Source organism: Neovison vison, chromosome 1, assembly GCF_020171115.1.
Source record: "Neovison vison isolate M4711 chromosome 1, ASM_NN_V1, whole genome shotgun sequence".
Lineage (NCBI taxonomy): Eukaryota > Metazoa > Chordata > Mammalia > Carnivora > Mustelidae > Neogale > Neogale vison.
The window spans coordinates 91,395,073-91,411,426 of NC_058091.1; the positions used below are offsets into that span (position 1 = coordinate 91,395,073).

Consider the following 16,354-nt stretch of genomic DNA (forward strand, 5'->3'; position numbering starts at 1 on the left):
ATCTGAGGCAAGATTATAAAAATGTAAATTCATATCATGCTTAGAAATTAAGACTCTTGGGGAGAAAATGGAAAGTCAAGAAAAGCAGAAAGCTGGCAAGATCCAATTTGCCTTTGGGACGAGCCCTTTATGAAAAGGAGAGTTCTCAGCACACATCCAAACACCATAGGTTACAGCGATCACTAAATAGTTATAGTTTCGTCCAGAACTCTTATGTCTAAATGAGGAATGCAGTATCAGGGACTAAGTGTAATTGCATTAAACAGTCTGACAAGCATGATGTCATGAAGTGGCAGCACCAGTAAGAACCAAACTGAAGACAGCTCCTCAGCATGGATGCAAAAAAGGAACAGAGGGAAATCACCTATACCAAACAAGCAATGATCTGTTAATTCCACTAAATAAACTACAGCATTAAAAAGACAAAAATCTTGCCACAGAATACATTTATTTTCATATTCAGAATGACTAACTTGTTGAGATTAAACCAACACAGATAAATAAAAGCCAGACTATGTAACAACAATCTGCCCACCTACTGTGGGGAATGTGGGTGAAGGAAAAAGAATAGGGAAATATAATCCACAAAATATTCAGGGCAAAAATATTTTGGTTATTACAACAACCACAATTTGAGAACTATAAACATTAAATGTAAATTAGTGGTAAATCTTGCGGTGTTCTTAAATTTGATGATATTTTAAAACGCTTCTCTGCCAAGGTGTTTTATAAACAAGTTGGTGGACTGATCTCTAAGAAAACCCTTGTAACGTATCTTTTAAAAGAGAAGGATATCATTTTAAAAAGAACAAACTGAAATTATTTGAGAAAGAAAATATTGATTGATTCCATAAAAACCTAATTGAACAGTATAATCAGATGTGTTAGTCAAATACCCATTTATGCAAGACTAAACACAGCAGCCCAGCGAGGCCCTGCACACATGCATTACCACTGGTAGACACAAATGTTTAGTTTGCAGGGCTGGTGTGTATCTTTACCCTCAAAAATGGTTCTCTGTTTTACTAAAATTGAAACTCCTTGATGTGGGGAAGGTGGAAGTGAATGGCAATCATTGTTCCTATATTTTACTACCAAGTTCTGATTTAAAATATTCTAGTCCCGTAACAAAAGATACTTGTGGACATTAAATCAGAAATCTTGGTTTGGATCAGGGAAAGCATGATTATTATGAGGATTGTTTCATGTCACCATGTGTTTAGCTCCCTAGTAGTCTAGGGAAAGGTCAGTGAGAAGAAATCTTTTCAATTTCACGCAGGGACTAATAGTTAAAAATTCTAACTAGGTCTGACAAAATGGGAAGGATACTAAAATTTTTACCATAAAGACAGTAGTCATTTGGATAATCTTGCTCTAAATTTTTTCTACAGCAAAGCATAAACCAAGAGATGAAACATTCTGTTAGAGAACAATTAAAACAACAACACAACCCACTACCTCTAGTTTCACACCAGATATGTGGAGTGCTCTCATCAAAGCAGAAGTCTGTCTCTACCCTCAGTTGGAGCCCATAGTTCACACCTGGTTAAGGAAAGCCTAGAAGAATCCCTGAAGAACTATCAGTCAAACATGATATATTAAGCCACAGAATGATAAGGACCTGGGTAAGTTAGGGAATGTTCTATTTTTATAAGATCTGTAACTTTTCATGTCATTAATGGGAAAATCTCTTCTCCAGAAGATACCTTTCTCAGGTTTAGACAAGCTTTTATGGCAATGAATACACAAATCTTTACCATTATGTAATCGGAAGATAGATCTAGCTGTGGCTACAGAACAATCTGACAGAGTCTATAAAGATGCAAATAGAAATCAGTTTCAGAGCGATGCATTATTCCTACCTTTGGGTTCTCCTGAAGTCATGTAAAATTCTCTGTTCTGCTGTTTCTAGGCCAGAAAAACATGTACTAAATTACATTAATTCTGCTCTGTGTAGCTGGAATTACCAAAGGCTTTTTTTTTTTCTTTTTGGAGGTATTTCTATTAATATTTCCTGAAGAATGACTTCAAAGAGCATTTTTCAATTATTTGATCAAAAATTACCTTCAAAAGAATAAACAGACATACTAATGTGTTCTTCTGATGAGCCTCTTCAGAGTCTAGCTCTAACATACTAGCCCTAGCATACATGAAACATACATTTCATGTTTTAAAATGTACCCTAGTTCTGTTCTATTTTGTGCCCTCTTTGGCAAACCATAGTGACCCTAATTCTATGGCCCTATCTGAGGCTAGCCATAATAATTTCTTGAAAAAGTAATGTGCTTTACCTCAGAATAAAGTCAATTTTAAATAAAAGAGCAAGCAGAACAGAAAATACACGGTTCCATCACACAACCAATAATCCACCAAGAAGGTTCAAAATTCAAAACCAAATAACAGAGTGGTAATAACAACCATTTATTGAGCCTGTATTCCCCTTAACAAGGCACATTGTTATCTCTTGATCTGCCACTTATTACTATAGGACTGTGAAGGCAGAAGCCATATTCTGTCTTTTTTATAGACATAACCTCACAGGCTAGGTAGTACAATGACTTACACAAGAGTCTCCAAGAATAAATGCCGAGTGAGTTCAAGAGTGGAAGGAAGGATGTATAAGTTGGTTGAACCCAAAGAAAATGATTTCTACTCACTATACATGCTGTCTCTCAGGGAAAGCTTAGAGATCTGAGGCAACTCCAGGCTGTCATGCATCACTCTATCCATCTTGCTGTCATAATGTATGATACTCTGCACTTACAGACCTTTGCAGCTGCCTGACCAGCATTCACACAGTCTTCCTAAAGCTCCAGGGAACCATGCCTTTGTGAGGGGCTGACTGCACCTTCAGCTTTAGGGATGGTAGCCCATGACTTAGGCCAAGCCAGTAAGAACACGTCATCCTACTAGCTACTGTGGGTGCTAGGGCTTTCAGAAGATCCTGTGATATAAGCATTTTCAGAGTTAATCTTGGACAAAGGCATTCTCTCTATTACGAACTGGAGAATTAGTGCTCCTGTGAGGTCAGTCAACCAGAAGATTAGGCCAAAAAAAAACAGAAAAGGGCGGGAAAGAATGAATTATAGGGAAATGGAGCTACAAATCCAGTGACATATTGTAAACCTCAATAACAAACGTTGCTAGAAGCCAAATCCACCTCTCGTTGTTTACCTGAACCATTTCCCTAACTGCTTAATTCATTTGAAATGGGCTTTTTGTTCATCAGAATCATGCGAAAATGTTAACTGTTTTAAACTTCTTAGATCATTAATAGCGCTCTGAATGTAGTCTGTGCCACGCTGTATGGTTATATTCTCCTACTCCTCAATTATATAATATGAACCTAATTAATTTGCTCACAAAGCATATCCTGGCAGCACCATGTATAGACTAATACTTCTGATGGGGGAAAAAACATGAAAAGGTGAACTGTGGAATCTTAACTGGAGATTAAAAGAAACAACATAAATGATAAATATGTAAAGTCAAAACAGCATACATTTACACATACAATTCACTTATAATCTCATCACCTGATGAGAGCCACTGTTAAGTTAGCCTGTGGGTATATATCCTTCCAGTCTTAATTTATGTGTGTCAGGGAATATACACATTTCCTTATCATTGGATAGTAGTATTCTCTTGTCCCATTTCCACTGTTATAAACAGTGGATGAACAGCCTTGTATATAAGAATATGCATATGATCAAAATTTCAGATTATATCTTAAAGAGAAATTACCAATTGTGGGTTTACTGGGTTGATGTAGATAAATGCCTCTAATGATATTTTTAAATAGTTTCTGATTTCTCTCAAACTTCTTTTCCACCAGCTGTTTATGTGTACCCAATTGCATCTTACTCCTGACCATTTTTATAAGCAAAAATGGCATTGGTTCATTACAAGTTAGCAGATATTTTGCATGCTTACTAGTTATTTTTATTTCTCTTCCTATGATTAATCTATTGTTATCTTTTGCCAATTTTTCTACTGGAATGTTTTCTTATTGACTATAAGATCTACATAAATAAACGATATTAATATTTTATCACTTTTTTACATTAATTTGTTTTTCAATTTTGCCTTTTTCTGACATCTACAAGTTATATAATTTTTATGTCATCAAATTTAACAGTCATTTCCTTTGTGGTTTGTCTCCAAACTGGGCTTTCTTTCCAGAAAACTTTAATAGATTCTATTTCCATTGCTGAAAAATTCACAATATATATTTGCATACAAAAACCTCTGGAAGGTCTTAAAAGGAATCTCTTCAATTTCTTAGTTTAGGATTTCACAAACTAGTTTGAAAATAGACCACTTCCCCATCCCCATTCCCAACAGCGCACCTGTTAACATCTTGAGGAGCAGTTCTTTAAAAGCTTGTTTAGAAAACAAAAGCCTGGAAAATCCTTCCACATCCCCAAATGGATATTTACCAGTGTTTATTTCTATTTTTTAAAAATGGCTTTACTTTTCATACCTATTGTTTCAACCCACCTGAATTTATTCTGATGTAAGTATAAGGTTAGGGATTATCTATTTGTTTTTTTTTTTCCCAAATGTTATCCAACTGTTTGGCGTCTTTCTCCCATTTCTAAAGTTACCTTTATCATCACTAAATTATGCTCTCTATACTTACGTCACGTATTCTATTTGTTGGTATGCTTATTGGGTTTTACACCAGAACCACACTATTTTGATGAAAGTAGTTTTATGAAATGTTATATCTGGTAGGATAAACTGAACTCTGCCCTCTACTCTTTTTTTTTTTCTTTGACATTTTATTTATTTATTTGAGAGAGAGAGAAAGGGAGAAGCAGACTTCCCACTGAGCAGCGAGCCCGTGTGGGACTTGACCCTGAGATCTTAACCTGAGCCAAAGGCAGACGCTTAACCGACTGAGCCACCCAGGTGCCCCAGCCCTCTACACTTCTTTAATGAAAATTTCTTTGCTTATCTTTTTTTTTTATCACTTAAAATAACCCTTAATATAACTTGAGAGTTTTTAAAAAATTCTGTTCATATTTTTGTTGAGGTTACATTAAGCTAATAAACTAATTTGGGTACAATGTATATATTTATAATATTCCATGTTTGTATCTAGGAACACAGTATTTCTTCACTTACACACTCCTCATATTTCAATACTTTATTAAATATTACTTTCATATTTTCTTACATTTCTTGTTAATATGAAGTTCCCCTCCAAATAAACTTCATCCTTGTGTTATTTTGACTGAGATTGTCTTTCTCATTTTTATCAACTCTTATTGAAGTATGAAGGAAACTACTGATTTTTAAAGTATCTATATGATTTAATGAAGGCAGTAACTGGTTCTAATAGCTTTTGTATTGATTCTCAAGGATGACTAATAAAAATTATATTATCTATACATAATGATAAATTTTGTCTCTTACCAATAGCTATGCCTTTTATTGCATTGGCTAATGTTTTCTGAACTCTGGCAAGTAAAAATGATAGTTATGGGCATTTTAGAATTTAATGGAACTATGTTTATATTTTTCAAACTATAATGATGTCTATTCAGTGGAGTGAGGTAGTCTTTAAATTGATATGGAGGTACTTTTTTATTTCTAGTTCATTGAGAATTTCTAAAAAGAATAGGAAGTTAATTTTGTCCAATGTCTTTTTAAAACTTAATTTTAAGATTTTATTTATTTATTTGATAGAGACAGAAAAACAGAGCACAAGTAGGTGGAGGGGCAGAGGGAGAGTGAGAAGCAGAGGAAGGCTCCCCACTCTGCAGGGAGCCTGATGTGTGGCTTGTTCCCAGGACTCTGAGATCATGATTTGAGCCAAAGGCAAACACTTAACTGACTGAGCCACCCACGCGCTCCTGTCTAATAACCTCCTAAACTATATGGTTGCTTTCCTCTGACTTAGTTATTGGGTATATAACATTAATGTATTTTCCAATATTAAGCATGCTTGAATTCACGAAAAAAATCTTATTCGGTCATGGCACATTTCTTATTATAGATACTGCTAATCAAAATTGCTAATATTATATAAGATTCCTGCATCCATTTCCTTCATTCCTTTCTTCCTTTCTTTGAAGATTTTATTTATTTATTTGACAGAGAAAGAGAGACAGTGAGAAAGGGAACACAAGCAGGGAGAGTGGTAGAGGGAGAAACAGGCTTCCTGCTGAGCAGGGAGCCCAACATGGGGCTCCATCCCAGGACCCTGGGACTTAATGACTGGACTTAACGACTGGACTTAACATCTGAGTCACTAAGGCACCTCTGCATCCATTTTCATAAATGAGATTATATTATGATACTTTGTAAAACTTAATGACTTTTCCTTACTTTCTTTACTCTGACATAGCTTATAAAGCAATGGTAATAAACTGTTTTATGAATGTTTGAAAGAGCTTTTCCATAAGCCATTTTGGATTCATAGACTTTTGAGGACATAATTCTTTAAAAACATTTAGCATGTCTTCCAAGTTTACTGATCTATCCAAGTTTTCTACGATCTGTTGAGTAAAACTAATCATTTATGTTTTCTTAGGAAGATACTCATTCCATCAGGCTTTTCAAATATGTTAGTAACAGAATTATATGTGAATTGATTTCTCCAGTCTATGGCTAGATCCCCATGCCTTGCTAATTTTAGCAGCTATCTTTTCAATTTACTTATTGAGACTTCTTACAGATTCATTCCACCATTTTGTTCTTATTTTTGCAAAGGGTTCTTAGATTGTAATTATTTGTTTTCTAAGTTTATGTGTTTATTTTTGTATTTTCATTTTTCCTGTTTTCTCTTTTTGATGTAAAATTTTTTTCTTTTTATATGTACTGCTGAAGTGAGTACTTTTTTTTTAAAATTTTTTATTTCTTTTCAGAGTAACAGTATTCATTGTTTTTGCACCACACTCAGTGCTCCATGCAATATGTGCCCTCCCTAATACCCACCACCTGGGTCCCCCAACCTCCCACCCCCCACCCTTTCAAAACCCTCAGATTGTTTTTCAGAGTCCGTAGTCTCTCATGGTTCACCTCCCCTTCCAATTTCCCTCAACTCCCTTCTCCTCTCCATCTCCCCATGTCCTCCATGTTATTTCTTATGCTCCACAAATAAGTGAAACCATATGATAATTGACTCTCTCTGCTTTACTTATTTCACTCAGCATAATCTGTTCCAGTCCCGTCCATGTTGATACAAAAGTCGGGTATTCATCCTTTCTGATGGAGGCATAATGCTCCATAGTGTATATGGACCACACCTTCCTTATCTATTCATCCATTGAAGGGCATCTTGGTTCTTTCCACAATTTGGCGACCATGGCCACTGCTGCTATGAACATGGGGTACAGATGGCCCTTCTTTTCACTACATCTGTATCTTTGGGGTAAATACCCAGTAGTGCAATTGCAGGGTCATAGGGATGTTCTATTTTTAATTTCTTGAGGAATCTCCACACTGTTCTCCAAAGTGGCTGCAGCAACTTACATTCCCACAAACAGTGTAAGAGGGTTCCCCTTTCTCCACATCCCCTCCAACACATGTTGTTTCCCGTCTTGCTAATTTTGGCCATTCTAACTGGTGTAAGGTGGTATCTCAATGTGGTGTTTTTTTTTTTTTTTTTTTAAGTGAAATAAGTCAAGCAGAGAGAGTCAATTATCATATGGTTTCACTTATTTGTGGAGCATAACAAATAGCATGGAGGACAAGAGGTGTCAGAGAGGAGAAGGGAGTTGGGGTAAATTGGAAGGGGAGGTGAACCACGAGAGACTATGGACTCTGAAAAACAATCTGAGGGGTTTGAAGTGGTGGGGGGGTGGGAGTGGGGTACCAGGTGGTGGGTATTATAGAGGGCACGGATTGGGGTACCAGGTGGTGGGTATTATAGAGGGCACGGATTGCATGGAGCACTGCGTGTGGTGAAAAAATAATGAATACTGTTTTTCTGAAAATAAATAAATTGAAAAAAAAAAAAACCACAATGAGTTACCACCTTACACCAGTTAGAATGGGCCCCAATTTTTTTTTTTTTTTAAGAAAGAGAGAGAGAATGCGTTCAGGAGTGGTAAGGCCAAGGGAGAGGGAGAGAGAAAATTTTAAGCAGACTTTACACTCAGCATGGAGCCCCACGCAGGGCTCAATCTCATGACCCTGAGATCATGATCTGAGTTGAAATCAAGAGTTGGACATGTAACTGACTGAGCCACCCACAAGCCCCTTAATGTAAAATTTCTAATTTTAGTTGAATCATTTATTTTCATTTTTCCTAATTTAACAAAGGCTTAAAAGCTAAAACGTTGCCTGTGTTTTAAGTAAAGTTTTGTCCGAATTTTGTAATTTTTACATGGACTATTCTTAGTGTTCTTATTACCCAAAGAGTCAATGGCAGTAATTTTTAATCTGTTGTGGGTCCATTAGCTGCTCCTATTAGTTGCTGGTTTCTTCTTTTTAAATTTTCAGTCAATTAGGGTTTTTTATATTTAACTTTTCTTACTACTTGTAGGTTTTCTTTTTTTGCTCTGGTAAGGTAATGGGCTCTATCGATTTGTACGTTTTTGAAATCTGTTGACCTTGAGAGACAGAAAGACTCCAGTGACGTTTTATAATGATTTTTGATGGAAAAAAATAATGAAACCCCTTCTTTACCAATGATACGCAGATCCAATAAGTCAGAGAAGTTCTTCTGACTGAGGGAAGTGTGGGCGGAGAAGGGAGGTTAGAGACTCAACAAACTTCTCCTCATTTTCCCTAAAGAGAACTGTGGAATCCTTAGAGTTAGCTGAATAAGATTTTAAAACTGCTGCTTGTTTAAAAATGTTTATATACATCTATAGATAAACTTAAATTTTTATTATTAAAATGTTTTCCCCAAGTCAATCTGCTGAGGACTGAGAATAGTGTGTCTCAGGCTCAACAAATGCATTTCTCTGACCTCTCCCCCATTACTGGAAGCTCTTAGTTTGTGTATTTCACCTCTCTGGAATTTGATGATTAACATTTTGTACTTACTCTCTTCACCACAGGCAGCATCACTTAGTAACACAAAATTACTGACATTGTTGTCTTTTAAAGCCTTTTCTCTCTAATATTCTTTTTTCTGAAGTAGTAATTGCTATTATTAGCATCTGAGTTTGTCGGATATACCTCTGATTGTTCTTTTACTTTTATATGAAAAAAAATTGACTATCACTATATTTCTATTCTTACAGAATATACATACATAGGCATAATAGTATGCATGTAAAGATATATGCATTTCTATATACACCATCTGTATGTACATACATAAACTATATCTTTCCAGTACATAAACTCTGCATCTTAAATCTCCTGTACACTTAAATTTTAAAATTTTCTCTGGGCCTCATTTTTAAACTCAATGTTTGTATTTTTTTTTCATATTTGTAAACATTTATCTTACTAGGGTTAGCCTTTTTTCTTTTATCTTTTTTTTTTTTTAAAGATTTTATTTATTTATTTGACAGACAGAGATCACAAGTAGGCAGAGAGGCAGGCAGAGAGAGACGGAAGCAGGCTCCCTGCTGAGCAGAGAGCCTGATGCGGGGCTCAATCCCAGGACCCTGGGACCATGACCTGAGCAGAAGGCAGAGGCTTTAACCCACTGAGCCACCAGGCGCCCCCTTTTATGATGAATCTTATCTAAGATATTTTTGAAAACTTAGTCTTAGAGGCATTTTATTTTACTATTATAATTAAAAAATAATAATAATAGAGAAGGGGAATGGTAGAAAGAACAGACTTCAAAATGAGAAGATGGAGAATGTCTACAGCAATCCACGTCTCTGGCTTCTTCAGTGAGTTTTCCAGTATACTTAGCTCCACAAACAATAACACTGAGTTTCAACTTCCCTAGGGATCATAACCTCATTATGCTCGACGCACAACTGAATGTGAACCTGATTTCTCCAATCATTCAGCTTTTATGAGAAACTTTGTGTTTTAAATCTATGGCCAATCACTTTAAGTTAAATTCAGATGGCCACCTGGAATGTTATTCAATTTTAAGCCAATTACAAACATTTTTAAGAGATCTTAAACTTTATGTATTCTACTCTGCTTTATTTCTAGATTACAGTAACAGGCCTTTGAGGTTGTAGTATCCTATTTTATTTAAAGGCTTGTCTCTCTGGTAGGCTCTAATTTTGCTTTCTTGTTTACTTTTAAACAAGAAAGTTTAATCCTCAGGTTGTGGATTAGTCAGAAGGTAGAGTTCACCCAACTTTTTACACATTTATTCTTTATATCCCCCCTCATAAACCTAGTAGTTTATTAGACTAGGTATTTTACTTGATTGATGATAAACTTGAGCTTCTCAGGTTCCTTCACAGTAGAGCTCTGAGTGACCATAGTCACTCTGTTAAGAAAACCCAAAGATGAGGCAACTGGGTGGCTCAGTAGGGTAAGTGTCTGACTTTGGCTCAGGTCATAACATCAGGGTCCAGGGATCAAGCCCCACTTTGGGCTCTGTGCTCAGTGATGAGTCTGCTTCTCCCTCTCCCTCTGCTTCTGCCCCTGCTCATGCTTTCTCTTAAGTAAACAAATAAAATCTTTTAAAAAACAGAAAAACCAAAGCTATTTGCAGTTTTTGTACCACCCTCTTGGCCTTTGGTTGACACAGTCACATTTAATTGATTGATGCTCAAAAAATTAGAACGTAAGAAACAGGATTAACAGTAAAACACACCTGTGTCATTCTGGCATGGGGGTTAAGTGGAGGAACACAAGAGAAGTTGTGAGCATTCAAATGTTTTTTATTATGTTTACCAAATCTGCTCTTTCCTAACCCTCAAAGGTAATTTTGAACATTATTCTAATCTTTATTTGATAATTTGTAAGTATCTTCAGAGGCAATGAATCATAGATCTCTACAATACATATATACCCAAGTGTTAAAAATTTGGTGCTGGAGGAAAACTAAAATAGGGTAAGAGTTAGCTAACTGTCATGATGAAGGACAGGCAAGTAGAAATGAAAGTAAAAATCTAGACATTTTATATCTCAAGTCATATAATCTTTAATCTTTAATAATGATGAAGCAAATTATGAGCTCAAAAAAAAAAAAAAGCCAGGAACACACAGAAATCACCTAAAAACAACAGGAAAGAACTCATTTTTTCTCATTTTTTCTTGTATGCTTGCTCAACGTTTTGAGAAAAAGCTAGGATCCCAAGTGGGTTTTTATGTCTATAAAATTTTTTTTTCTTCTAAATCACATTTAAGAAAAAAAGGAAGAAAGCAAAACAATAATAAGCTTTGTTGGTAGGCCTATACCATTTTCATACATTCTTGGGAAGGAGGTAGCAAACAAAATTTCTGCAACAGTAAGTGATGCTTAGAGAAAAATGAAATCACGGAGTGATGCCAGGACTGATTACCCCCCTGCACTTGAAAAGCAGAGATTGCAGTCTGTGAGTCCAAAGTGGTTTCATATGGACTGCTGCCGTTGTGGTTTACGCTTGAAACTATAACCTGTCAAATTAGAAGCAGGCAAGGCCGATGCTCTTAACAGTCCCACTTTCTACTGTCTACAGTTACGTCTAAGTTCAGCACTTTTTATTCAGTTAAACTCTGTTATTTGGATGAGTAGAATCTCAAAACTGCTCTCTGTTCTCTTGCTTGGAGAAGATTTTAGTTATGATATAAAGCTTAAAGACCTGCCAATCTGATTTTTATTACATAGATGAAGCTGACTGCGTTGTAACCATTTTCACCAACTATTGCTATTTTATTATCCTGGTGACCACTGTGTAATATATAACTGCAGGGAGGAGGTATATAAACTGCATCAGTTCCCATGCTTTTCCTCTCCTGCCTTTCCGGATACTTTATTGACTTTAACTTGTACCTTCCTGACTCATCATTTTTCCAAGCCTATGGTAGCCTGTTATTATTAGCTTAGTGCTACAGCATGCTCCATTTCTTCTCTTCTTCCTGATTGTGGAATGCCCTTCCAGGCAGTGGGCTTGGTTGACAGAGATTTTACCATCAACATTGAAAAGCTACTTGTTCTATTTCATTAATGTTTCACATATAGTCCTTCCTTCATGAATCTTTCTTAATGCCCATTAGTTTAATATAAAAATGTTTTTTTAAAAAAGCATAAACAATATTTGCTCTCTGTATAATGCATCATAAGTGAAACCATGCCACTAAACGATCATATCCTGTTTAGGCCATAATGACATCAGAAATATATGTTTATCATCTGCTTTGGACAACTTAGCATGATTTTGGCCCACGGCGAAGTTCAACTAAAACCATTTGCAGTTGCCCCAAACCAAGATAACCACATATTTTTAAGGTAATTGATACCTAAAGAGACCATTGCCTTTAGATCACAGTTCATGATCTAAGCATACTAATTCTTTAAAGAAGGTTGTTAAAGTTTACAAAGCATGCATGTCTATTGGACTTCCTCCAAAATTTAACATGAAATAATTATATTTTTAGCATGCATAGAGATTATTAGCATGGTCTTTTGGAGTTCTGGAATTACCTCTCTTGCCCCATTTAAATAGAAGGGGATAATGGAGATTTTTTTTTTTAAACTGTAAAAGTATTATAATAAGGACAATAAGAATAATGCTTTTTATTTTGGAAGGCACTCAAATAAAATCAGTCATTTTTATTTCTGAATAAGTATTTAAGGAAACAGTAATTTTATGAATAGATAGCTTAGACAAACAGAAAGCACACAATTTTCACATGTATTGTGAAAACATGTCCAGGGAACCCAAACCCATGGCACTAACTTTGTGTTACGGGGCTGGAAAGCACATACTTGCCCTGGATACTACCGCAGCTAGTTAGTCCATTCAGAGCCTGAAAGATAGCTCTTCATGCCACGTGCCAACACAAAAGTGGGGAAATTACCTTTGCCCACAAAGATAAATGAATGATTTGGAACAAAAAATAAGTTTGGAATAAAACAGTATCGGTAAAAGTTAGGCCTAGCAGGAAGCTTAGGGAAATCTACTTGTATTTAGAGGAGGAAAGAGAGAAACAGACTCCCAAAGTCTTGGCTGAAGGCAGAAATGGACACCCGTACAGGGTGACTCCGGGCGCCTTCAGACGTGCAAACTCTGTTCTGGGCAATTCAGATAACAATTAAAGAACATAAAAATAGAACCACATAGCATAAGCACTGCAGTAGATATTCTATTACATAAGAAGGAGAAGAGTGTACCGTACCTCCATTCTTTCTTGCTTAACTTCATCGATCTCATCATCTTCAAACATTGCCAGGAGTTCTCCTGTTTGGTCAATAGAGTTGAGAAAGTCTTGGGCGATCTTCTGTCTTTTGTTCGCATTATTGCTGCCACTCAGTTTGTCTTCATGAACATAAGGGAAGGAACAAAATGTGCTTAACAGGTTTACATCAACACTAATCACTACATGTATCGAATACTACATGTGAAAATCAGAATTGGGAGTTCTCTCAAAATAGTCTTTAAAGGGACAATCTTTGCATCTGAAACAAAAGCATAAGCCATGCAGAATTAAATCATTTACTTATGTCATGAGTAAAGTTGAGACAATAAAACACCAAATTGTCAACCAACATAGTAACTGCAAAGGGACTGTTAAAATTCCTTAAAAAAAAAAAAAAAAAAAAAAAGAGTCCTTGCATATTTAGAAAAAGCATCCTGTATATATGGACCACATCTTCTTTACCCATTCTTCTGTTGAAGGGCATTTCTGCTCTTAAGGAGGGCATGAATTTCATGGAGCACTGGGTGTTATATGCAAACAATGACTCTTGGAACACGACATCAAAAACTAATGACGAACTGTATGGTGACTAACGTAACATAATAAAAAACAAGAAAAAAGAAAAGAAAAAGAATCCTGCTATAGCAAGCCTAATTCAGAAAATAAAAACACTTAAATAAAAAACATCAAGACTGAGATCTGAAATTAAAAGGAGAGAATATTATGTATTTTATTGTGGCAATGTATTTGAAGCATAAAGGGACAAGATCTTACACTTTTTCTCTTAAGAGGTAAAACTACCATACTTATCTAGAAGCAAAACATAACTTTAAAAAAATTATTGCAAAAGATCAAGAAGGAGTATAATATTATAATAGGCAATTAATAGTTTAATGCATTAATATCAGTGTGGGTTAGGGAGAAAGAAATAAATTATTTTTTTTAAAGTGATAAAATACATGTGCAGATACCAGGTAAAGAAAATCCAAATATCTTAGGATGAAAGCATCCAATTTTTCACAATTAAGTATGATATGAACTATGGGTTTTCCATAAATGGCTGTCCTGGTCTATTTACAGCACAGACAATAAAAAATATTTAAATATATCACAGATGGGATGGCTTAGAACAAATACTTATTTCTCACAATTCTAGAGGCTGGAAAATTCAAGATTAGGTGCTGGCACACTTGGTATCTGATGAGAGCCTGCTTCCTGGTTTGCAGATGGACTGTCTTCTCCTATCCTCATATGGCAGAAAGCAAAAGCAAACTCTCCTGTGTCTCTTCTTAGAAAGGCACAAATCCCATTCATGAAGGCCTCATGACTTAATTGCTTTCCAAAGGCTCTACCTCAAAATACCATCACGTTGGGGACTGGGGTGCAAAATACCAATTCTGGGAGGATACAAACATTCCATTCATAGCAATGACCTTTACCAAGTTGAGAAAGTTCCCGTCTCGGTTTTTTTTTAGCATTTTTTTTAGCATCTAAACCCCATTTGGTTATGGGGTTTACCCTAACCCTAACCCTAACCCTTTTTAGATGTTGCTGGATTTGGTTTACTGAATATTCTGTTGGGGATTTTCACATCTATATTAAAAAAGATGTTATAGCATCCTCCTGAATGGCAAAAGATATTTGTAAATGATATATCTGCTAAGAGCTTAAGATCTAAAATATACGAAGAACTTACACAATTCAATAACAAAACCCCCCAATTAATCTGATCAAAAATAGCCAGAGGACTTGAATAGATATTTTTCAAAGAAGATATACAGATGGCCAATAGACATGTGAAATGATGCCCAACATCACAAATCAGGAAAATGCAAAACAAAACCACATTGAGATATCACCTTACTCCTGTGAGAATGGCCAGATTAAAAAAAGGCGAGAAGTAACAAGTGTTGATGAGATTGGTGAGATGTGGAGAAAAAAAGAAAAAAAAACAAAAATGAAAACAAAAAAACCCCTTGTGCATTGTTGGTAGGAATGGAAACTGGTGCAGCCAGTATGGAAGAAGGTATGGAGGTTTCTCAAAAAATTGAAAGTAGAATTATCATATGACCCAGTAATTCCACTACTGGGTATTTACCCAAAGAAAATAAAAACACTAATTCAAAGTGATAAATGAAACTAGATGTTTTTTTACAGCATTATTTATAAAAACCAAATTATGGAAACAACTAAAGTGTCCGTCAATAGATGAATGGATAAAGAAGATGTACACACACACACATACACAAACACAATGGAATATTACTTAGCCACACACACACACACACAAAACAAGATCTTGCCATTTGCAACAAAATGTATGGACCCAGAGGATATAATGCTAACTGAAGTACTTCAGAAAGAGAAAGGCACGTATCTCATGATTTCACTCATATGTAGAATTTAAGAAACAACCAAAGGAAAAAAAGGACAAATGAAAAAACAGACTCTTAAATTCAGAGAACGAACAGATGGTTGCCAAAGGGGAGGTGGGGTGAGGAAACTGGTGAAATACATAAAGGAGCATAAGAGAAACTTCCAGTTACAAAACAAGTAAGTCACAGAGATGGAAAGTACAGCATCAGGAATACAGAGAAGCAATGTATTAGTCTTTAGTTTCTTTTTGTCTTTGTCTGGTTTTCATATCAGCATAATACTGGCCTTGTAAAATGAGCTGGAAAAGATTGGTGTTAATTGTGCTTTAAACATGTGGTAGAATCCATCATGAGGTCATTTAGCCCTGGGTTTTTCTTTGGGGAAGTCTTAATATTATTAATTCAAAGAATTTACTTGCCATAGGTGTACACACATTTTCTATTTCTTCTTGATTCAGTTTCAGTAGTTTGTGTTTTCAAAGGATAAAAAGCAGGTATTTATAGAATTGGTTATATTAACTATTGTATTTACCATTTGTTTCTTTTCATTTCTTTCTGTAATTGGAGAAGCCATCTTGTGCCACTCCTTCCTCCAACACAGCTTTGTTACCACCCTCCTAACTTATGTTGTTACTGTCAAATATACTGTAATATATAACTACATATATCTACATGTGTATATCTACCTGTTATAGACTTAACATTACAATTATTATATTGTTTCATACATGGTTTTTTAAATCAGTTAAGAG

At 35.5% G+C, this 16,354-nt stretch overlaps 1 protein-coding gene across 2 annotated transcripts in view; it reads right to left on the bottom strand.

Annotated features, from left to right (window-relative positions):
• The window catches only part of SUPT3H (SPT3 homolog, SAGA and STAGA complex component), a 524,138-nt gene that overhangs the window by 127,562 nt on the left and 380,222 nt on the right, over positions 1–16,354 (bottom strand). For both annotated transcript variants that reach the window (XM_044252039.1, XM_044252029.1), the window contains exon 6: positions 13,207–13,346. In XM_044252039.1, the coding sequence (XP_044107974.1) occupies positions 13,207–13,346 (140 nt within the window). The remainder of the gene's footprint in view (positions 1–13,206; positions 13,347–16,354) is intronic.